The sequence below is a fragment of the Myzus persicae genome, unplaced genomic scaffold, assembly GCF_001856785.1.
Source record: "Myzus persicae strain clone G006 unplaced genomic scaffold, MPER_G0061.0, whole genome shotgun sequence".
In the NCBI taxonomy this organism is placed as follows: domain Eukaryota; kingdom Metazoa; phylum Arthropoda; class Insecta; order Hemiptera; family Aphididae; genus Myzus; species Myzus persicae.
The window spans coordinates 82,327-109,043 of NW_019103698.1; the positions used below are offsets into that span (position 1 = coordinate 82,327).

General features: G+C 28.9%; 1 protein-coding gene across 3 annotated transcripts; it reads right to left on the reverse strand.

The window, feature by feature from the left end:
- LOC111035106 lies at positions 1–25,529 on the reverse strand. Of its 3 annotated transcripts, none has more exons than XM_022316617.1 (8): positions 24,753–25,529; positions 22,429–24,017; positions 14,068–14,242; positions 6,445–6,556; positions 6,173–6,376; positions 1,143–1,211; positions 937–1,080; positions 1–304 (listed from the first exon to the last, which is right to left on the reverse strand). In XM_022316617.1, exons 2-8 carry the CDS (start codon positions 23,984–23,986, stop codon positions 221–223), a joined length of 2,346 nt encoding a protein of 781 aa, XP_022172309.1. In that variant the 5' UTR covers positions 23,987–24,017; positions 24,753–25,529; the 3' UTR covers positions 1–220. The 3 variants fall into 3 exon arrangements, with proteins under 3 accessions (XP_022172309.1, XP_022172311.1, XP_022172310.1); XM_022316619.1 differs by having other exon boundaries at positions 24,099–25,529; XM_022316618.1 differs by lacking the exon at positions 24,753–25,529 and having other exon boundaries at positions 22,429–24,084.
- Between the last annotated feature and the right edge of the window lie 1,188 nt (positions 25,530–26,717).

Consider the following 26,717-nt stretch of genomic DNA (forward strand, 5'->3'; position numbering starts at 1 on the left):
TTTGTTTGTTTTTAATATTTAGTTCATATAATTCAAAACAAATAAACGCAATAAAATAAGTTCCTAAGTAGGAATGTGGAAAGATACAGGTTAATTTATTCTAGCCCAAATGAGAGGTAAACAAAGCTCTTTTTTATGTGAGCTAATAACTTTTCAAACACTGTAAAAAATTAGTTTTATTAATGTATAAATACAATGTACACCTAAATCCATCAAATGCCTAATGGCAATATTTACAGTCAATGTGACATTTTCTTCCTGCTGGTATGCCACACATACATCCTGCTGTGGTATCTCCTTTTCCCTAAAACAAATAATCTGTATATTATGATCCAAGTTTAAAGACAACTGGCAATTGTACAATGTAAGTTTACAGTGTTAACATCCCTATTCAATTTGTTATTTTTGTCACAATTATTTACATAGTTGAGGGTATTTTTCAAAATGTTAGTCTCATGTAACTAAATTTCTGGAATAGCTATCAAATTTTGGTTGTGAATGGCAACTATAATTTTTTTTTTTTCTTATAGAAACGCAAAAATCGTAATTAACAATTGAAATTTTGAATTTTTCTAAAATTATAACTTGAAATGCTTATAAAAATAAGTGCCAATACATCTTTAATATTTTTGAACTGTTTTTCTACCAATATCAAAAACAAAAATTCACCGTTAAGTTATTTATAGCCATGAGATACTTTCAATTTTTATAAAAAATTGTTTAAACTATTAAATTCGATTATTTATACAAGTATTCTAGGATAACATAACGTCTCTGCTCTTTTTTGTATACAATGATTTATTATTGAATTAAAAAAAAACACATCCAAGCAAATTGATGTTAAAAATATTAGCATTATACCCGTATGTATTGTCTTAGTCTTACTAACGCATGCCATAATTAATTGCACTTAAAGAATTTTTTATTTGAACTTACTTTAGGTCCCCACCTTGGACCTTTAGTTGCCCAGCAAATCTCCATAAAACATACAGCACATTTAATCCAATCACAACCCTGCTGCTTTGACAGAATTGTACTACATCCTGGACATGGCATAGCATCTCCGCGTTCGATAAGATTCTTAGAGTAAAACAAATTCATATAGTTAAATTAAAACAATTTAAACTAAGTAAATAATTTACCTCAAGCGTGCCGTCACAGTCATTTACATCCATGATTCGTTTACAACCTTTTCCTAGTGTGTGGATTGACTGAAATAATTATAAAATGGGTATATAGTATTACTTGTTGTCAAATAAAAAAACATATATGCGGGCTTATAAGTACATTTTTATAATAATGGTAAGTAACATACATATACATCGATAATATTGAACGGAAAATCAAATAGAATAATTTATGTTAATTAAACTGATCATTTACAGTTCAAAGTTCCTGAGCATTCCTCTGTGGGGCACTAACATATTTATAATTTTCACCTAATTGTTCAAGCTCTAATTTAAAACATTGCATTAAATTAATGAGTGAAGCATAATTTTCAGGACAGAAAATCTACAACATATAATATACATGATTCTAGAAATAAAGTTCAAGTTAAATCCACGGCTTTAGTTCTACAGTAGTGGTTTGAACCTTCAATTTAGAATCTATTTGTTATTTGTTTTCAACAGTTAAAAATACAATGCATAGAAGATCTTTTTAATATTCTAAAAATATTGATCATAGAACCTTAAGGGACTATAGAAGGTATTACTTAAATTATAATTTTCTTTACTCAAAGAAATTTTTAAAATATTCAAAGAATTTTTAAGATATGTATTTATATATAAGTGCTGATAAAACATGTTAGGCTAGCTAAATTACAAAATATTATATACACTCATAGATCACAAGTTTTTCTTTATGCAATTTACTACATATTAGGAAAACAAAACATACCAAACAAAATTTTTCCAAAAATAGCCATTATCTTTTGTTTTATCGTTTGAAGTTCAAATGTTGACAAAATTAGATATTTAAATAATGAATAACGATTTTAGTTTCTCAATCTATTTAATTCAAAAATATTGTTCGCGTGGACTTAAAACTTTTTGGTATTTAAATAAATTTTACTATACACAATGAAAGTAATTTATTTAATGTTAGGGATTAATACTACCGTAGATTAAATCAATTTTTGCTTTGGAAATTTCATAGTGTATACTGTATATTAACTATAATAATATCCTTTAAAAGTTTGAAAAACCCACAAAAAATATTTTTAAATTACAAAAATACAAGTAAACTTGTTATTCTTATTTTGAATATGTAATTTTCGTCCATATTAGAATTTAAAATGTCTGTAAAATATAACTGTATAAAATATTTTATAAATATATATATTTTTTGGTCACTAAAAAGGCGGTGGTGTTGGGACCTATTAATTTAGCTCATTGCCTAATTGTATTTATAATTTTATTGTAAACTCATAAAAATGTTTTTAAATAACTGTATATATACTGTAATAATCTTCACTGGAAGGCTTCTTAAATCTGTTCTTTTTTCAAGCCACTTTTTATTCATTTATCTCTTTCACTTATTGCTCAATTTTATTATGTAACAGATGGTAAGTATAAATAAATATTAATAAAAAAAATAAAAATATTTTTTGGTTACAGTATGGACTATTTATAAGAATCCTTATTTTAAATTATCAATAATTAGCTATACAAATTGAACATTTAATACATTTTTAACTGCTAACTAATTTAAAAAAATTTCAGATTTTGATGAACATTGACAAAATTTTAACTTTAAATACTTATAAAATAAAACAGTGTCTATGGATCTTTAATATCTCTCAACTGATATAAAAAGTTATAAGAAACCTCGTATTATTTTTATATTTATAAATACAAATTTTAAAATTTTAAATGTCTAAAATGTCGTTTTTTTTCATGATGCTTATGAAAACTATTGAGAATTTCGATGTTTGGCCCCCAAAGTACCAACTAGATTCACTTTACTAAAAAAAAATTATGTTAAAGAAAATCAAAGCATTTTTACTGTCACAAAAGGTAAAGATGTAAATTTAAAAAAAAAAAAACCTAATTGTTAAATCAATACATTCATCGTTCCATTCAAAATTTAAAATATTATTTGATAAGTACGAAAGTAAGAAAAAAAAAATTGTATTTAAATTGTATTATATTTTACTGAGCACGTTTGTGATACATATTTTGTACAATGCATGATAGAATAATTGTTATATTGTGTGGCCTATTGGTGCCCTGATAAAATTTAGGCACACTTGCGTAGGTTCTCTAAAATATATTTTTTTAGTGTCGCAATAGAAAAAAAAAATATATATATTTAATGATTCATTCAAAAGTGTAAATACACGTCTATAGCTTGTACATCATTTTACATTTTTACTACCCTTATCTGTGTTAATAATGATAGATAGACTTACAATTCGACTCACGAAACTAGAGACTTTGCAGTAGGGCTCCTGGTGGCTAATTGTCGTTAGGGTTTAGCAAATGAGTGTCTGAAAACCTCGGCAATTTAAAAATGACGCGGTGATCAGTTTTCAAACGGCTGCAAACCTATGTTATTCTTTATAAAAGATTTCTCCAATTGATAGCCACGAAGATGACGGATAAGCAGACTAAACTCCGTAACACAATACGAGCCGACCAAAGTCGTATGGTTATTCTGCCACCAGGAGCGCATTGTTCGATAAGAGGGCTACGTTTTACCACCTAATATAATATACCTACATTCTTTTTAATTTAAACTAAGTATTCAATACTCATGGGCATAACTACGGGTCAGGCCAGTCACGCCATGGCCTGACCTAATACTGACTAAAAATTTGTATGTATTATATATTTTAATAATTATTTAGGCATTATAAATAATAATATTATTATATTTATACATGTAAACGTATACATGTACGTTTTGTATTATACCACTCTTATAAGTGTACGAATATGTGGACTAGATATGATTTCTTAAATTAATCCCATTTTACAATCAATTCTGAAAATAAGTCAAACACTTAAAAATCCTTCAATTAATTTATTGGTTGCAATAAATGAAGTTAAGAATCTTTGTTCAGCTTTACAACAATTATGTTGTAATAATGATTTCTGAGATGAAGCATACACAACGTTTTAAAAATTTGCAAAGAATATGCTATTAATGAACCATCGATTAAGTTAAGGAAAAAATCAAAACGTTTTGATGATAACATAGATAATGAACATATTTTCAATACAAAAAAAAAAGAAATTCGTGTTACTGTATTGATTCCCGTGTTAGATTCTCTTATATGTAGTATTGATCAACGTATTGATCAAGATACAATATCTTTAATCACAGCAGTCGGGAAAATGTTAAAACTTGCCACATAAAGATGATATTAAATTATTATCGTCATATTTTAATATTTCTGAAGAGGAATTAATTTCTGAAATCCGTCTACTTTTGTCTAGTGACTTAGATTGTGTAACACAACTTGGTAAACAAGATTATATGACGTGGCTAGATTGGTTCCGAAAAAATGAAATTGAAGGTATATATAATAATTTTATAAAAATTATTAGAGATTTTTGTGTGATTCCAGTAACCAGAGATTCTTGTGAAAGAGCATTTTCTAAACTCACTCATGTAAAAACTAAACTTCGATCCACCATGAAACAAGACCGTTTAGATGACCTTATGCTACCATACATGGAACAGTCTTTGGCTATTAACATTGATGTTGAGAATGTCATTGAAGAATTTAAAAAAATGGTACCTTTTAATCGTTGTCTATTATTATAAATGTATTAATTAATTATCATATTTTTTCATTTATTATTAAATATTTAAATTGTAAAAAAATATTCATAATAAAATAATTTATATATATTATATATACATTTAACAAAATTACTATATTATAAAGTTAATAGAAGTATTTTTTATATTTTTCATTCAGCCTGACCTAATAAAAGTGTCTAGTTTCGTCTATGTAAGTACTCGTATAAATTATGAATTACTATTCATTACCTGGCCCTGTTAAAGTACACTTAAATATACAATTAAAATTCAAATGGTTTGTGGTAGTAAAAAAGTTTAAATTTTGAAATATTCTATAATGACTACGAGTCTAAATATAAATAAGACATAGTAGGTATAGTAATGTATAATTTAAAGTTTTGATAATTTTTTTATTTTCTTACTTTGGGAACTTTAAATAAGCTTTTTTTTTTAACCCTCTTGTTTTTCGTTGTATGGCATCTAGACACTAGAGCATAACAAGTTATACACTCTGGTACAAAATAACACTTAACCACAATTTTAATAACAAGTTACTAGCTTTATGTACAGTTGTATTTAAATAATCAATGTAAAATATTAATTAAAATTAAAAAAATATTAAAAATCTTATCATTGTATATATTGTCTATTTATAAATATATGCATTTGCATTTTTTTTCGGAATGTCTTACTAGATGTCTACCAAGCTACAATTGTGTTTCGAGTACTCCATGCTGAAACCACAACATTTATTTGGGGCATTTTTTTAAATTTGTAAATTGATTTTTCAAAACATTTTTGACCTATTTCTTGTATTTTACCTAACTAACAAAATTGACTTCATTGAAATATTAACTACGTAATATAAATCATTTTAATTTTGAACTATATAACATCAGGTAATCTAGTCTTAAGTTAGTTGAGGCTAACATTTATCTTAATGTCACACCAACCAATAAACCGATTTAAATTACGACTTTTATCGGAGTATTTTAGGTTTAGTTTAAAATAATACTATCTGGCGAAAAACAGTCATAGTCAGGTACCTCATTCTCAGTATAGTTTAGACTTCAGAAAATAACTAGGTAATTAAACATTTTTTTTTGAAAAATAAAAAATAACGTTATATCATAATAAAGATATGTGGGCAACACTTAAGGGAAATCGACTGAATGGTTTCATATTTCATCATTCGAAAAATTGTTAATACCTAAACAAAACACACGATAAAATTATTCATATTGACTTCAGATTCAAGTATTAATACATATAAATCAAAACCGTGCCCGCAACACTGTAGTTATGTCAAAAATAATGACCTGGGGAATTTTTCCGCAACTTGTATGTGACCAATTTTTCTGGTGGCAGCTCGGATTCTCCGAATACTAGACTACCTCATAAATACTCTGTAGGTACTTACCCCACATCGTACGCATGTTACTGTCCCACAAACCGGGCATTTAAAGTCCAAGACGTCATTCTTATCATAGATCAAACACCAACCAGTACAGTCGGGTCGTCTGCACTGAAAAGATCCACCGTTTTTCTCTTTCGCCAACAACTGTCTGGCCCGTTCCACTGATCTTTGCAAAAATCTTTCATACTCTTCATCCGAATCCAATATCTGTGCAAAAAAACATTAAAAAATGCAATAAACAGCTTGAGTTAAAAAGGTTCTAGGTATGTACCTACCTTTTTTATTTCACGGTGTTGCAAGACCCCCGTACAAGAATACCGCTCGTCTATATAAGGACATTCAACTTGTTCGGCTTTTGAATGATCAATCGTCATTTGCAGACAAAGCCTGAATAACAAATTTGTCGAACGTCCCATAAATTGAGTAAGAAGACATGATAGTTTTACGTAAATCAAATGTAAGTATACCTATGTGGTACGTTTATAGTTTATATAAGCAGTGTTGAGACCAGATAACAAAAATCGTATGTAAGATAATAACTAATTCGGGCAACGCCCATTTGCGCCAAAAAAATGAATTCGTTTTGGGTACAGCCCATTTGCGCCAAAATAAAAAAAGGTATGTTTTTTCCAAACAGCTAATTTGCGCCAAATTTACCTGTGTAAACATTTTAAATTAACGACTTGGTTAATTCTTATATTTTAAAGACGTCGTATCTATGACGTATAGTAAAGTTCTTTTTATAAGTCTATAGATTTTATAGCTTTGTATATTATTGTGTTGAAGGATAAATTAACAAGGTATGTAGGTATCAGTTTTATTATGATATATAATATTATCGTACTCCGTTATCGGATATATAGGTATCGTTATTCACCAAAAGAATGACCGCAGTGTGATTTCATCAGACATTCGTTACGTTCCAATTAATAATATTCTCGAATTTATTAATTATTTGAATAATCAATTATAAGAATGGAGTATACAATCATAACAAGCACACGAGGGAAGAAAATGGTTGTTGAAAATGGCCATAAGCTCATAAGTATATTTTGGCGTACACATCTTCTAAAAATGTTGAACGGTGGCGTTGTTCAAATAAAATATGTCCAGCAAAAATATTAATTGAAGGTGGAAAAATTATTAAAAAGCATGGTATGTTGCAAACATTAATTTTTATTTTAATAAAATGTGTAATATACAATTCCGTAATACCTACAATAACCTACGGTAGGTAATCAAACAAATTCACTGTTTTCGCAATATTACAATTTTTATTTTTATTTTTTTTATTTCGTATTACTCTGATAATAATAATAAAATTCACTTAAATTATACGTTATCAAATCATAAACGATTTTAATTTTAATTTTATAGACTCGCATAATCACGAACAATGTATAACTATTGCAAGACAAAATGTAACGACAGCATGCAAGCGTATAGCTGTCGAAGACATAAGTATTCGTCCTAGGAAAATTATTTTAACTGAAATGAATAACCACATAACTAATATACATTTCACTATATCTGATGTATCCGCTATACGAAAAAGTATTTACTATGCTCGTAAAAAACTCTTCCTTCGAATCCTAAATCTGTATCTGATGTGCATAAAGCATTAAACGATCTACAATTAACCACTTTTAAAAACGAAGATTTTTATTTATTAATGACGCATTATCTAATATAATTATATTTACATGTCACGAAAATTTAAAATTGTTATGTAAGTCAGAAACGATATACATTTTTTTTTCGTACTGTCCAAAATATTTGGTTCAATTGTTTGTTATTCATGTTTTTATAAACGATTATTACGTACCATTAGTATTTTGTATTTTAAATAATAAATCGACAGATACGTATCAACTTGCTTTATCATACATCAAAAATAAAGCCATACAAAATTTCAGTTTAATGTTTAAACCAAAATACGTCACTGTTGATTTCGAATTAGCTATACATCTATCTCGCTGTGAATTCAGTATGGCCATTATCCGAGATTATAGGCTGTCGCTTTCACTTGACTCAAGCTTGGTACAGGAAAATTCAATCACTAGGGTTAACTTCAGATTATAAGGATAACAAGTGGTTAAATTTACATTTGGTTTAACCTTCCTCGATCTAGAGGAAGTTTTCGCTTGTTTCATTGATGATTTTATGTCTGAAATTCCTGATGATACTAAATACCGAGAATATGCAGATTATTTAGTAGATAACTACATCGGAGAAAATAGCAATTTCCCTCCAAACATTTGGGCAGCGTTTGCAGCTGATTTAACTAGAACCACCAATAACTGTGAATCTTTTCACTCACATTTTAATGAACAATTTTATAAATCACAGCCTAATATTTTTACATTTTTAGAAATTTTAATAAAAACAGTTCAAACAGATGTTCATATTAAAATCAACAATTGTGTTAAAAACTTAAAAATATACCTAACCCTAAAAAAATTGAAGTTAAAAAGCACAAATTAAAACCAGATTAAAAAAACTTTAAAAGCAATTGTGAATTATAAAAACAAAAAATTAATGCGTTATTAATATGTGCAAATAGTTGCATTTAATTACAATAAAGATTAGGAAGATATGTTAAAAAAAATCTTTATTTATTTTTTATTATCTATTGAATTATTTTTAAAAATATCGTATTATTGACTATAATTTAATTAAAAAAATTGTATGATAAATTATTATTAAAAAAAGAAAATATTGTAAAAAAAAAAATTTTAGTTTATTATAATTAATAAAAAATATGTAAGTACTATTAACTATTACATTAACTATTAACTAATTTCAATTTGTATTACTCTTAGGGTTATGAGTATGAAATATTTCACATGAAATTTTCACTTTGAAATATTTCAAAATTGAAACATTCACCCTTCTTGAAATATTTCAATGAAATATTGAAAAATATTTTTTTTTCAAAATGTTGTGTTTTTTGGTATGTCCATAATAAAGTCAAAATTATATGGTCACACTGATTTCATATTTATCATCCATATGACAATATCAGCTAATGAAGTATAAATATAAAATATTGGATAAATAATATTAGAAGAGGATATATTACAAATGCATTGTTTCTCCAAGAAAGAAAAAATAATAAAAACTCTAATGCTCTTACGTTGCCAGTTGTTACAAGGTGGGCTTCAGTAATTGTTTTTTTAGATTCATTACTAGTAAGTAAACAAATAATCAGGTCAATGAGTATTAAAGAGGCCATTGAAAAAGATTTAAAACCAGAAGTCAAGAAATTAATCAGTAGTGCAGATTTTTGGGATAAAATTTACTATTTTCATCAAGTTGTAAACCCACTTGCTAAATGGATAAAAATAATCAAAAGTGATGTTCCTAAATTAAGTAGTGTAACATTTATTTTTAAAGCACTTGAAACATCTTTTAAAAACACTATACAAAAATGTTAAAATTTCAAAACTGAAGAAAAAAAAATTATCAAAGCACTAAAAATCAGAAGAGAATTGTGTATTTCAAACATACATAATGCAGCTCATTTACTTGATCCAAAATATTTAGGCAAATGCTTAAATACTGAAGAACATAGTGATGCAGTTGAGTTTATTTATCAACTATCTAAGAATTTGGACAGTTTAGATGTTGATGCTAAACAAGTTATAGCTGATTTATGTCATTTTAAAAATAAAACTGGACCATTTTGTAAAGAATATTTGTGGGCAGCGATAAATGATACTAATAGATTAAACTGGTGGAATGCATTTTGCTCAGAAATAGAACTTTCAAAGATGGCAATAAAAATGATGTCATTACCTGCCACTTCGGCTGCCGCAGAAAGAACATTTAGTTCATACAACAATGTTCATTCTCTTAAAAGGAATCGACTTACTAATGAAAGAGTAAGAAAACTAATTTTTATAAAACATAATCTGCAGATAATATATTATTAGCATTATAAAAATTAATATAATAATCATTTTAACACTTTGTCTATTTGTTTGTATGATTTAAATAAATTACAAATACAGTTATTTTGAACTATTTATAGGTTTTAAAACTATTAAAGTATGAAAAACCAGACAAAATAAATGATTTACTTGTAAATGATCCAACTCCAGATGTAGACAATTTTGCTCATGAATTAGCAGATTTACAAGAAAAAAACTCAATTAGTGATTTGGAAATAAAAACAGATTCAATTGATTCAAATGACGAAGGATCAAGATCTGGTATAGATAGTTTTTTTAATGAGCTATCATCCGAATTCAAAATGAAATTTTAAATCTCAAAAATATTAACTTTTAGTTTTATACCTATTTTATTATATATTTTGATTTATATCTAATATACTAAAGGTTTTATTTTAATTTTATATTTATTATTTTAATTTTTAAAGTTTTATAATTATTATTTACAAATTATAATACTAATTATTATATTTCATGAATATGTTTTTTATTTGAACTCAAAAAACAATACTTTATGTGATATACTGATATATCATTATATCAATATATTCATATACAAATACATTACATTATAATAAATTTATATATATATTAATATTTTATATGTATAAACTATACAGTATACATTAAGATTCATAGGTATATTATACTTATACACAATACACAAAGGCAATAAATATTAAATAACTACCTTACTTAGTAAAAGTTAACTGTAGTTCTCACTACAATTAAAAAAAAAAAACATTTTATTTAATTTTTCATTAAAATGAAATATTTTATGAAAGTTTCAAAAAAATTAATTTCATGAAATTTTAGAACCCTAATTACTCTGTAAAAAAATGTGTATTTACAGCTATTATTGATTATTATTTTAAAAACATTCGTATTTTTTACTTTACTTACCAATTAACTATGATTTAAATAAAATTGTATTAATTATTATTTAATTGATTATTATTTGAGAAAAAAATATACCTTTTTTATTTTGGCGCAAATGGGCTGTACCCAAAACGAATCCATTTTTTTGGCGAAAATGTCTAACCTCCACTAATTCATTTAAATTTGTTTGGATATAGATAGGTATTCAAAATAAATAAATATAATATTTGTTTTCAATATTATTCGGAATTACAAACAACCAAAACATTTTTTTTTTTTTACTTAAAACTAACAGGCTGTTTTTTAAGGCGATGAAAATAATTAATAGATACAACTTTTAGAAATAAAATGTTTACTAGATAATTTCAGAATTTATACATCTGCATTTATCATTAAGTTAAATGAGATATGCGAAGTTCTTATCAAGTCAATTCCCAACACTGATAGAAGGTTAGGTTAGTATATACATTCATAGGCGGAGATCTTGTGAAATATTAAGGGGGGCTCAAATATTTGATGACAAACACACCCGTGGGTGCATTGCCCCCACACCCCCAACAAACTAATTTTTACATTAGATCACTCATAAAAAATTGTTCTCGTTGACTCGTTATCATAACAACTTAAATAGTTACAAACATAAAAAAAAGAGAATAATTAATAAACGATTTAAATTTAAATATTTCAAACATATTTGAACTAAATTATTTATTAAAAATCTAAATCACAATCTCAAAAAAAATGTCTTCCCAAGAACATCAAACAATAAGTAAAATATAATTTAGTATAAAATGGTCAATACGGTTAACGATTCATTCAATCGCGATAAACTTTACGATAGGTTTAATACAGCTATAGCGATAGTCCTATAATAGCTATCGCTTCTCGAGAATTAACAAAAATTAGGAAAAGAAATAATATTTTTCCCATCTAAAATAGAATGGTATAATATGTTATTCAATATAGATGGCCAATTGGTACAAAATATGTACAATATTAGGTATATAAACACAATATAATATTATTGTGAATTGTGACTTAATTGTTCGGTGTGTTACCGTAAATAATAAATTGGTAAATAGTGTGTATGTAATGTACTAGGTACACTTATATAATTGTGGATATAAGAATATAAAATAATGAAAAAAGTTCTGCAAACTATACAAAATTACGGTATTGTTTATTTAATATTCTTAGGGGGTCTTTAACTTAAAATCATTTATTTTGGGGGGACTAAGCCCCCGTAAGCCCCCCCCCCCGATCTCCGCCTATGTAATATAATATCCAGGGCTGAGCAATAATTAGATAGGTTATTTTTATAGAACAATCCGATACAAGTTACGAGTTACAAGTTGTTCAAGTTTTATGTAGGTAATTAGTTGATTACAAGTATAATTTACTTGGACTCTTCTTCTTCTATTAACATTCTCTTAATATTGCTTAGTTAAATGATATAAATCGAATATGATATAACTGACTGAGACACGATTGGGCATAAAACACCTTTTTTTGCGACACGATTGGGTAAAATTGTGGGCATATCAAAAGAAAATCGAAGTACAAAACAAAACCTACACGATTGAGCATAAAAAAACCATGCAGCGTTGCCATTTTCAATTTTGAACTACAGTCTGCAGAATATTTATTTATATAATTATAATAATTCAAAATACAACATGTCAAAAAATAAATAAATAATAATACTATTGCGTAGTCAATAAAGTTGTCACGTTATACTATTTTAACGATCCGTTTGATAATAATAACACTAATATTATTTCTATAATAACTTTGGAATCGTATCGTAGTTATCTTATATTTCCCCAATGCTAAAACGTATTACAGAACTTTATTGCCCCTGAACTAATTTATTAATCGATAAAATTGTCGATAAAGGTGGGCTCGGCTCACTCGGCTAGCGTCTGATATAAAAATAATTGGTATAATAAGACGTGAAAATAATAAATTACAAAATTTCGGCAACGTGAATGTGACAATATCGCATAAAATATTCTTGGCACAATGGTGTTACTAAAAAGGTATATGCTTAATCGTGCTTTACCGATGTAACTAATGGGTAGACCTACTATAAATACAAGTTACTTTAGAAGCATCGTAACTATGCACGAATCACTGCAATTTAAAATAAAATAGAACCGTCACTTCGCAAAAAAATATTTTCTCCGTATTTTTTAAATAATAATAAACTAATAAATAATGTAAACATTTTTAAAATTAATTCTTAATACATTTTCAAAGAAATACTCATCATGTACCTATTATACAGATCGGTACCTACATAAAATAATCATTTAAAAATAGAGTCATACCCATTAGGTATTGAGCGATGCTAAATATGTGACAAACTCAAACCTATAAAAAAAATGATATTAATATTGTATTTTTATGATATTTATAATAATTTATTTAAAAATTCAAAACCAATTTGCTGTTGATATCTCATTATTCTATAATAATTTCTGTACTCAGAATTCATTCACATATAAGAATCCATCTGCAAATTGGCTAGTAAATTTTTAATGAAAATCGAAAAAATTGGGATGTGTTTTAGTAAGTGTATTACCAAATTTAGCATGAATAGATTATGTTTTGATAGGTTTTGTCCATACTTTTAAGCTATAAGCCAACTATATTAAATGTAGGTAGCGATATGACCATGTTTATTGATAAATGCGAAGCTCCGGTGTTTTAGTCTCTTCTAAACACCTACCTATTTACATCATGTGAAAATACGGCTTATGTGGAGTTAATAGCCAAAAAATATAGATTCGTTCGGACCTGGGATGAGTCTGTAATTTTGATATGAAGTTACAATGAAATACATCTTAATGTAGTATGGAAATTATGTAAGTAAGTACCTAACTGATTACAGGTTACAAGTTACAAAATGTCAAAATGCAACGGGGTGATTTAACTTGTATCAAACATGTTACAAACCGATATTACTGCCCATCCCTGGGTGTATCATATTCATATATAGGTAAATAATATAGGTAGGTTACACTATATGTAAGTATGGGAAACAACAAAGTCGTATTTTCATACCTACAAAATACATGCAAACAATCACGTAACACAACGCCATTATTATCATATGTACATAAACACACAGCGCACTCAAAGGGACCATTATGAAGTACTAGGTCACTTTGCATTTCCATGGCCTTTAATTGCTGATAACAATTATTATCTTTATCTTCAGATGGCAAATTTTTAGTGCCTGAAAAGTAGCAGATAAAATTTACTACAATTAAGGTTAATACTTCATTCTGATTGTAAGTATATACATGTACAGTGGCATATTTAGCGTAAATGTATTAAGTTCCTCAGAAGGTCATGTTTAAAAATTACAGCCAACCATCCCACACGATTCTCAAAAATTAAAATAAATACCCAAAATCCAATATTTATAAAGAGTACCAAGATAACTTGTACCTTAAATTTAATTTAACCTCCAAACGCTATCAATTTTTTAAAAAATAACCTTTTTTAATCACTAATTACGTTTTGACTAGTATGTGGCACATTAATCTATAATGAAAAGAGTATGAATAAACACAAAACCTAAGTCTACGCACAGTTGAAGAAATAATTTAAGGAATCAAGGTGAATTTCAAAAACGTTTTATTACAGTCCATCGTCCTAACATAAAGAAGATTGTAGATCAGCTCAAAAACAAGAACATTACATCCATATAATTCCAATTTAATTACAAATGAAGATGAAAACTGTGATTAGTAAAAGATACGAAATGTGCCTAACAAAAAAAGTATGCTGTATAGGCCATCCATACTCAATCTGCGGCCCGCCAGTGGTTTCTATGTGGCCCAAACAGAACTCATTGAATTTATAAAAAAATAAGGAATATAAACGAATCTTCGGACGACTTTTCAATGTACTTGCAATATAACATAGGTATTAAAAAGTAATAACTATTAATAGTAGGATTCTACCTAATTGAGTACCTATAGATGGGTTTTCAAAATTATGAATGATCTACAAAACATATCTATAAATACATTCATAACTTATATATTGTCTTTGATTTTAAAGCTGTGAATTTTTATAAATGGTATTGTGTTATCTACGAGGAAAGTTAAAAAAATATGTTATTAATATGGAACATTTAAATTACAATCTATTTTTTAAGAACATAAATTGATGGTTTTTTGGAACATTTAATAACAGACATTTTATATGCGGATTTATTTGTCGTAGAATTAAAATTACTATTATAGTTATAGATTTACAGATAAACAAAGAAGCTTAATTTTATAAAAAGGCAGGTGTCTATAATAATAAATAAAAATTATATTCATTAAAACCACGATTCAAGATGGTAATAAAACGGTAATACAATCAAATTAATATGTAGCTTATTCTCTACATCGATTAGAGGCATATTATATGATAATAATAATAATAATAATAATATAGGCCACCCTACTATAATACACCACTGTACAAGGTATATTGCAGATATTAATGTGTACACCACCTGTATACAATTAAACCTAGTAGTTGTATATTATAACTATACAATATATAACACGTATAACATGCATTATTAATTATCTTTAACATAAGTTAATGTAAAATTGATACTTTGGATATGTATATAAAATAGATTATAGGCTATTGCGGCCTATTGGTCACCATCATCTGTGGTCTTACACTCTTAAAGTATACAGAGTTTATTATAATATGTCAGCAGTTAGCAAATTTAAATGTATGTAAATGTATTAGAGATTCTGAGCGATGAATGTATTGGTTTTAAAATAATCTGTATTATTTTATGTCTGTCATCACATTTTAGAGCATTTGCTTCAAATCTTTAACAACAAAAAATTAATTTGGAAAACGGAATTATTTGCATCATATTTTTACATAGTGAATTTGGTTTTATTGTTGAAATTCAATAAATATACTTAGATATTAGGTAGCTAAATATTATTTTAAATTGTCACCAAATAATTATTTTTATTTTTAAAATTGTTTTTCTTTCTTATGCCATGATATAATTTTCAAAATATTTTGCATTTCTTAGAGCTATTAATAGACATTCGAAATGTTTTACTTTTTTCTCTTTTATTTGATAAATATTGATACAAAACTTCAAAACAAAAAGCTAAACGCCAAGCGCAGAGTCAAAAAATTGAAAATGGATAAATAAGCATAATAATTTTTAATTACGGAGGTCTTGTGCTGCAGGCATGCTGCTAACTTATATGGAAGTCTGTATACGGCATGTGGGGCATAGGCACACATAGGGTGTGAATTTAGAGGGTGCTGGAATAATTTATGGTACACAGGCCCGTGGGCGGCTTTGCCTCCCACACCCCTTAATACAATAATAACAAGATTTAATTTCCTATTTGATAATGCAAATTTTTGCAATATAATTTCCCCATCTATTTTATTGGTAAGATCTCTCTCAATGCTAAGCGTATAGATAGCTTAGAAAATCTTTCTTGGCCCATACTGGTGCGTAACCAGTTTTTCAATCTACGCATAGTCGAGAAGGAGTGTTCACACGTTGAAGAAGAAATTGGAATTGTCATTTCCACTTGAACTAGTTTATAGACATTTGGAAACGAACATTTATGACATTGATTTTTCAAGTATTCAAATACAAAGTTGGCTGGTACACTATTCTTTAAGACCAACATTTCTGCTGATAAACTAGTTGTTGATATTTTCAAGATATCCTGATATACATAAACAGATTTATATACTAATAATATTTCAAAAGATATGACCACGTATTAAATATTTTAAATAGTTAGTTTATCAAATATACCTTATAAGTGTTTATAAAACACACACTTTGTTCATCCTAGTTAAAAAAGTTGTCCACAGATTCGGCCAGCTCTAAGCTTTCTTCCGAAAAACGTTTTTCTAAATTTATAATTATTGCATCGACTGTCTAGCCAACCGCGAACAGTAGATAATAATAAGAATATAAAATAAGATTAGATAAATGTTAATATAATTTCCTATAATATTATGATTGCTGTTTATTGTTTAATGTTTAGACGAAAAATACGTGCAATCATACAATACTGTGAATTGGTGAACTATAATAATATTGTCTATTTAAATAGATATTAATAATTATAATGGAAAAAAAAATGTCCAACTCAATAAACCATAATAATTTACAAATTATTGGTGGATTACTGAAATAAATTTTACAGGAAACTTGGGGTGCTAAGCACCCCCCCCCCTCCCATGTGCGCCTATGATGTGGGGAGGGCCTAGATGTGATTACAAGTTACCAGACACCAGTGCATATTTATTACCAGAAAAATGCTGATTAAATATATAATAGTGTATATGAGAAAAATCAGTTTATGTTTGTATTTAGTTTTATTTTTTGATCATAAACTATGTACATTCTACTTACACGAATGCGAGTATTATTAATAAAATAATTATTAAAATTAGTTTAGCTATAACGATAGACAGATTAGTTTAAAATAAGATATAATTCAATATAATATGCATCAATACATTTTTAATTTTTTCCACAGTTTTTGTACCTCATAATAATATGTATCCATGAACCTTAGAAAATATGTCATGTATTAAATAAAACATTTTTTAATTAGGTATTTGATTTGTACCACTTATCACTTTACCATGTATCGTTTAGAATGACTATTGACTACCTATGCAAGCGTTTATCGTAAAATAAACATATTTCTAATAAGTTCTGGGAAACAATAAGTCCGTAACAATATAACAATAATTGTGTATTAGCTAATAGGTGCTATCTTGGAATCCCTCAACTTAATGTTAATACTCTAGAAGTCTATAACTATACACAGTTTAAAAATTTTACTGTAGGTACTTAGGGTAGTAAATGCTAATATATGTAATAACTGGGAAGTTGAAATAATGGTTCAATTTTCAACTTCAGTATCTTTTTTGGGGCGAATATAGTTAGAGCATTCGGGAGGTAAAAATTCAAAATTCCCAGTAGTTTTCAAAAGCGCCAGGAAAAACAAGAAAAAGAGAAACGAGATTTTTTACACAAAATCGATTTTAATTTTTGGTATAGGTACATAACTTTTAAAAAAATTATCGAAGATAGATAAAACTTTTACTGACTGCTTATTATCTTATTATTTACAGTTTTTACATAATTGTAAAATTCTCAAAATATATTGACTCATGTTGAGCTATTTATGGCCATTTGAATTTTTCTATTTTTATGAGTTTTTTTTAAAAATAAGTTCGATAAAAACCTCGAAAATGTAAAAATTCTTAATAATTTTTTATAAGTAAAAATTATAAAAAAAGTTCATCGTAAATCCACAATAATAATTTATACAATTTAAGTTTTAGCAAAATTTGTACAAATCACGAAAATTTGCAAAATTATTTTGGTATAGAAATTCACAAAAAATTTTCTTTTAGGTATAAACAAGATTTTAAAATTTAATACAAGATTTTTTATAAGTTCGTCAACAAAAAAAAAAATGTCTACTGGAAAATCAAATCAAATTTTTATGAGTGAAGTTAAAATTGTTTCAACATTGGATATTCACTTGATTTCCCATGGAGTGGTTTCCTTATTTTGTTGTGATTCAAAAAGAATAACGATACTTTAAATTTTCATCATATGTATTTCATTTTTTTTATCAATTTCTATACTTAAAAATATTATTATTAATTATTTGGAATCGCTGTTTATAAACTTACAATTTTCAGTTTTATAGTTTTAATTCGTGAAAATTTAATACGAAGTTTCTGATATATTGTTTCAATAGCAGTTGAAAAATATAAAAATATATAGGCACGATTTTTTTTTTGTAAGTATTAAGTTCAAATGTTGATAAAATTTACTAACTATTTATTAGATAAAAATGTTTGAAACGTTCAACTTTTATAGGTAAGGATTGAAATTTTGAAACAAGGATTCATACAAGATTCTTCTGTAACCAAAAAATATTAAAAAAATATAAACACAGTTTTTTTGAGCTCAAATGTAGACGAAATTACATACTAAATAAATAAGAATAACGATTTTTATAGTCATATTATTGTAATTTAAAAATATTATTGTAAATTGTACTTGAAACTTTTGAAGTATATTATAAAATACCAATGTAGCAAATAATATTAATTCAACCTATCGGTTAGTAATAATAATCAATAACAATATAAATATAATACAAAATATCCTAGCCCGACATACAGTCTCCGCTCAGAATCATTTTTCGTATACAATGATACTATATCGTTAATTCGAATTTAAGGGGATCGGTGGCGGTGACGACTGTCTTTGTCCAACACACGCGTTACATAAGAGGTGTTTTTTGGCAAACGTACCGACTGATAAAGTGAAGCGATAAGAATTCTGAAAACAGATTTGAATTTGTCGTCAAGTCTACTTGAGATCGGCCGGTCTACATTTTTGATTTTAGATTCTGAGTGAAACGATGAATGTTTTTTTATTTTTTATTTTTATTTTATTTTTATCGTTTCACTCAGAATCTAAAATAAAAAATGTTGACTGAAACCTATTTGTAACCTACTGTACAGCAGAGCGTCTTACTCCCTTACTCGTTTTTTTCTATTGACGCCGATTTTGAATTAAATCCAATATCGACCCGGCCCCTAGTATTATTTTATAGTAGGTAACTACAAGTAAATAATGTGGTTATTTAATTATTTAAGTGTGTATATGGTGTAACAAGGTCTGTGCCAGTATAAATATTATATGAATACAATCTACATAGATCTAAAGAAAAACATGAATAAAACACATACAATTATACAAAAACTATGAAAAATATTCAATTATGTATAAATATAAAAATAATAATATAATACTCTGTTTTAATATTATTGTAATTAAATTATTATTTTTATTATGACAAACCATGTTCAAAGCGTAATTTCCAAATGAAAATTAATAAAAAATTTCAATCACTAAAAATATTTAAATAGCTTAACAAACAGCAGCTATTGGTACTGTACATTTCTATATCTAAGTATTTAAATGTACCATGTTCATGAACTTATCAATCTAAATATTGTACAAATATTTTACGAGTAATTTGAGAGAATTTTCAAGTATACTTCTAGAATTAGCAAGTAACTTTTACACATTCTACGGGAGAGTGGACGTCAATGTACATATATATATAACTGTATAAAGTATATATTTGTATACACCATACATATATTATATTATCATCAATGATCAATACATTATCGATATAATATAATATAATAATATAATATAATATAATATAATATCCCTGCCAGTAATTTCAAGAAAATTAAAAAATTGTTTTAGTTTTATCCCCCAAACCAAAATTCTGGCTGCTGCGTCACTGTATCAGGGACAGCTCCAGAAACAAGGTTGGGGGGATAAGTCATAATTTTCAAAGAACTTTCGATATTATAAAATGTTTTTTTTGTAATTTTGTTATAATGTAATATAAATTTTTTTTAGTAATACGAGCTTGGGAGGAGGCCACGGCCCCTAAGCCCCCTGCGCTGTATTGTACACTATTGGCTAGAATAAAAATATTTAAGAATGCCCAGTGCCAACACAAAACATTTTTTACAACTTTAATTTTAAAGTGCTAATCACCTGTATAATTTACACTTTATAATTAGGTATATTCAAAAAATATGTATTAGCTTATTTTTGTTGATTATCTTTATAAAATTTATACAGTTTAGGTATTATTTATTTTTATAGGTAGGTAATAGTTTTACAAAAATTAACAAATTATGTTCACAACTTGCTCTAAATAGTGTTAAGACTTAAGAGCGTTAGCAAGTTGCATTTTATGTTTTCTAACGTTATAGGTATAGATATAAATTATTTAACGTACAAAAACGGATAAATGTATCAGTGATAAATAAATAATAACTAATTCACTATTACACGAATACGTGATTGATCACATGGGACTAACTGTGAGCGATTTTAGGATGGTGCCCTCCAAAGTATCTATTACTTACTAAAAATGTACCGAAGGAACAAAATAATTAATAAAATAAGTTATAGCTGTAATATATTGTATATGTATTTGTTATTAATTATTATATATATTCTTCTTGTAGACTTTAATTTAAAAAAATGTATGAAATGGAGCAGGACCATTTTGTTCCAAAAATGAGGTAGGTATAAGTGCCGTTTTCGTTCACACATTTGTTTGTACTTAAATTATGTCTATTTGTTTCTAAATGTTAAAATTATATATTCAATCTTATAATACATACAATTATAGAATATTGTTAGGTATGTTTAAGAATGTTGCATATATTTAAGCCAGCCCTGAGTCTAAGGTAACTGTTGTGTTCAGTAATGAATATGGCATACCAACAGTCGATATATAGATAATCTCAAATGCCTAATATCAAGATAAAATACTATTTTATATACAATAAGTATTTAACAGGTTTTTTGCAACTTTATTCTATAGACGTTTTGATGGTTAATGTTTTTCTAAATATCAACTTTTCAAAATGGCTATGGCATATCAAATAAAACAAAAGTTATATCATAATACATCTAACCAAATACCGTCATGTGGCACCCATATACATATTACACTATTACATTGTACCAAAATTATACATTCTCACACGATATACTAATATATTAACTGCTATCTAATATTTATTTTTTTTTGGATAGAAAGAAACTTTGTTGGTACCTGGAAGTTAATTGTATATAACTACGAACAAATGTAATTGGTACTTATTAATTCATTTTTAGTCGTATCGCAATTGAAGTGTGATATCTTGGCATTAATATTGGGTAATTATTTTGTTTGTACTATTTTATTTATTTGATTTGTATTGTGTATGAAATTGGGACACTAATTATACAATTCTTATTCCTATAAAAGTATATAACACTGCTAATATTAATAATTTATTATAATGTAAAATTAACCTTAATGTGTATATTATATTTCAATTTTGAAATTATTATAACAATTTAGTAATTAAGTCAAATTCTTATTTTGACTATGGAGGAAAACGGCCTAGATTTGTTTTTTTTTTTGTAGAAGTTAATGAATGAATGAATGAATGCGGTAGGTACCTACATATCTCATTTTTGGAGGAAAATAACTACTGACGCCGTGTTTCAATAAAAAAATATAAATATTCAGCGTGTTTACATATTAAATAAAACTAGTCACACTAGCTATGTCGTATTTAACACTTCCCGTGTTCCATACATACAGGAGCGAGAGCTTTAATATTGTATAGGTACTTTGATTGAGCTATACCTACTTATAAATTGGACATTGGAAAAATCCAATATATAATGTTATTACGTTGCACATTTACGAAACTAAAAAATGTGTCAGAGTACCGTACTTCTATACATCATTACTAACTAAATTCCTGCATAATATTATACTGTACCTGCGGCAGACGAACACCCGCCGCCGCCGCCACTCCGGACGACGTCCGTGTCGGCCGCGGGTGTCACGTCGACCTTGGACGCGTCGGCGGCCGTCTGTGTTCCGTGTGACGATAGTTTCGGGACAACGGTCGTGCCACTCGCTGCCACCCTGTCGCCGTCGTCGGCTTGTCCTGTACGGCCCTGTTGTTGGAAAAACGCTAAACGCTTGTGACGGACTAGCTGCTTTTCGTCGTCCGCCGCAGACGGCGCAGGCACTTTGTCTGATCTCCTACCGTCGTCGGTCGCCGCCGCCGCCGCCGTCGTCGTCGTCGTTTTCGGATACGATTTCCGGATGACGGCCGTGACGATGGCGTTCTTGTGGTCGGCTGTCAGCGGTACGCCGACCCCGCGGTGGTTCCTCTGCCGACATATCTCGGCCGCTCTCTTGTCCAACTCTGTCAGGTTCGTGGCCGCCATGGCTGTGTACAGCGCCGCCGGTGACGCGAATCCGTGGGGACGGGTGACCGCCGTCGTTTGCGCCTTTGGAGCCGTCGCCGTCTTATCCAAAAAATGCTTTTCGATCTTGTCCACCCGCTGCATGAGTCGGTCCCTCTCGTACTGCGAGATTTTTCGCTTGACATTTGAACCGGCTTCCTGGCCGTCGTCTGCGGCGGCGGCGGCGATGACTGGCTTCGGCTGCAGTTGCTGTACGACAGGCGGCTTGGGCGCCGGACCCTTTCTACGGTGTTGCACCGGTGCGGCTCGGCGGCATGGCCCGCGTTGCTGCTGCTGCTGCTGCTGCTGCTGCTGCGGCCGCGGTACCGACACGTCCGCCGGCGGCTGAGGCGCCCTATACTTTTTCCTCGAAATCGTACCAGCCGCTCGTCGCTGCACCGTCGCAGTGTTTGCCGCACCGTCAACGACGGCCACAGTGGCAGGTTTGACCGTCAACGCCGGCGGAGGAGGAGCGGCTCTCTTGTTACGTCGTCTAGTGGCCGTCATCGTCCCCGTCATCGCGGACCCGCCAGTACGGTCATTTGGCCTGGCCGTGCTGGACGGCGAGTGCGGCTGACGGCGGTCGGTCGGCCGCCGATGCGCCACCGGCAGAGTGGCCGCGTCGATGTACTCGACCACATCGTCGTCGTCGTCGTCGTCTGCACGATGTCTGTCCCGTCCTGTTGGGACGACACCATTCTTGCCGTCGTCCCTTGGCGCTCCGTCTACATACGCGAAACTGTACACGGTCGTCGTGCTACCGGACCACCTAGACCACGTGGCGGCGGTCGTAGGCCTGCGGCGTGCTGCGACCGGTGAAATTGCCGCGTAGTCCGCTTCCTGTTCCACGTACGCTTGCCGTATGCGCTGCAAATCGTCCCGGAACCAGGCCGAATCGTCGTCGTCGTAGTGCTTGCTCCGCCGGAACCATTTCATTATGGAAAACGATGAATATCTGTGCCGCCTTCTTTCCGTGGCATAATGACGGCACGGAACTCGTCCTGCTCCTCCTCCCATCGTACCACCGCCGTCCATGCGCCGACGGTTGTAGGACAATGAAAACGTACCGGACATTGCAGCCATGTGGCCCGACGAATCTCGATCAAACTTAGTGCTTACAACAATAAAATACGTTCTATAAGCATTGATTTTAAATACTATATTTTAATTTAGCGCAACATAATATATATTGTACCTCAGTGACCAATCCGTAGTATTATAAATCAATGATATTAGGTATTTCGCATTATATTATATTGAGATGATGTCAGAGAACTGTTTGTTTTCTCTCTCTGGCCCACGCACACGTAGACAAAACTCATTACACAAAATAATTTTTTTTTTAGTAATCTTTGAGTAAAATTACACATTACAAAAATTATACATGAATTAAAATGATTTTTTTTTCTTTCAAGTCAAATAAGAATAAAATATAAAACCAATACATATGTTACACCCTCACAAGCATTATCCTCTATAATTATTGTAATAGGAGATTTAACTCTAAAATTAATCAAAAATCATAAAAAACGATTTTATGTGACTGATTCTTATTTATGTTTCACGTGGGTCTGAGGAAGAAAACAAATATTGAGATGGCATCCTCTGAATACATTATATTAAATTATTTATTGCTATTATACTAATATACACCTAAATTAATGAGAGCGCACCATTCTTTTTTTATGTCACTTGATAAAATAAATCCAAGCACTACACTAAAACTATTCAAAAAGTCTGATACGTAAAAATCGTTGAGCCTAACTGTTTGTGTTCGACGAGTGCTTAAATCGATTTGTAAATATATTAATGTATATAATATATAATAAATAATATGCTTCTTACGTACTTTTGTAACAATAAATACGGACGCTGCAGTGTTGCTGTGCGATGAGACTACTACGCTACCAGAGTAAGACTACGACGGCTGTTTACTAAAAATATTATAGTGACAATTATATTATTGGCCGCCGTCAGTGGTATGTGAGTGTGTATGTGTGAATGTCTACGTGCGTAGACACTGTAGAGTTGGCATGAGATTTTAATGTAAACTATTTTCGTTGATGCTGCGGAAAAAAATTGTCTCGGATTATGTATAGCGGACCCAGCCGAACCGTGCCAATGGTATTCGTGATTCATAGGTGTACCAATCTGTGTATATATAGATATAGATACATAAAACATTTTGTCACAAAAAAAAATTGTAACACAGAATTATAAAGTAATTATGTAGTTAATTAGTATTTTAAAATATTAGATTATACTTAATTACGTTTAATAGGTAGGTAGTAGATACTTTCACTAGAATTTCTTATCTTTGAAAAATAACTTATTGGGATTGTATAATAATAGAAGGTATTCTTAATTTTTTGGTATTTTTTTTAGTAGTCATTTGTGATTTACTCAATCATCAGTAAAACATTATTGTTTTTCAAATATACATTTTTATGGCATACGTAATGATACAATCAGAATTTTATCTCCAGTCACGGTCACACATCAGTTATTGAATTATGTAGATACCCACCTACTCAAAAAGGCAGCAGCAATATTATATTAATATTTTGTTATAAGCCTTAAAAGTTGAAAATTATTTTTTAGTTACACATTTATAAAATGTTTAATATTAGCACATAAGATTTTAAAATGTAGTTGTACAAGGTTTTCATAAATTGTAACTATTGGATTTAAAAAATAAAAATAAGTGAGATTTTTCAAATTAATATTTTCAATAGGTGTCTGGGGTTTTAAATGTTGACAAAAATATAATATTCACACATAAAATAACTATTTTCTTATATTGTTGTAAATTGTAATAAAAAACAAAGAACTATAGCTACTCAAAATGTCTATAATATTATCATTTTCCATAAATGGTGTAATTTTCAAAATAATTTCACTCTTTTTGAGCTATTTATAGACATTTCACATTTTTTATCTTTCTGTAAGTCATGACTTAAATTAGGACATAATTCGATATATATAAACATAGGATTATCATTTTAGTGATTTTATTGTAATAAAAATATATTTTTCGTAGGGCTTTGAAACTTTTACGTATATAGTTATACTTATTTTATAATTTATACATCACAATTACATCTTGAAAACATTTTGATTAATTGTATTTAGTTTATACTTACTATAAATAGTAAAATGAATTACTAGAATAATTAATGCAAATTTATTATTTTTTAATTAAATATAATATTTATATGATAAAAGGCTGAAGCTTTACATACTGTCTCTGCTGAAAATCGTTGTTAGAATGCGTTGATTTTATCACAAACGAGTAATGACCTACTCAAAGATGATGTATACTTGAGTTCTACTGTACAGCAGAACGGTTGCCAGTTAGGCGCCTATTTGTTCCCTTTATGATATTGCTATTAAATTTAAAGTAATTTATTAGTATTAGTATTTAGTACTGTATGCTGATTTAATTTTTGCAAAAACAATGCATTTTTTATACAATATATATACCAATTAATATTAATTACCTATATACATATGCAAGCACTTTTGTCGCACCAATAACTCCGCTTGTATAGGAGAAAAATAAACATTTTACATAAAATAATATGTTACCGTTAAGGCAAGTTAAATACCAAAATTGGAGTACTTACTATGGATGATAAATAACTTCTCTGTCTTTTCTTCTGATAAACTGTAATTCAATAATACCAGGTTGCATGAAAAATGTTTTAATTTAATGGACCAATCATGTACCACTGAATCAAGTTGAAAGGACCATTAGCTCACTATTGATTCGTTTAATGTTTAGTGATTGTTCATTTAACCCGGCATTAGTATT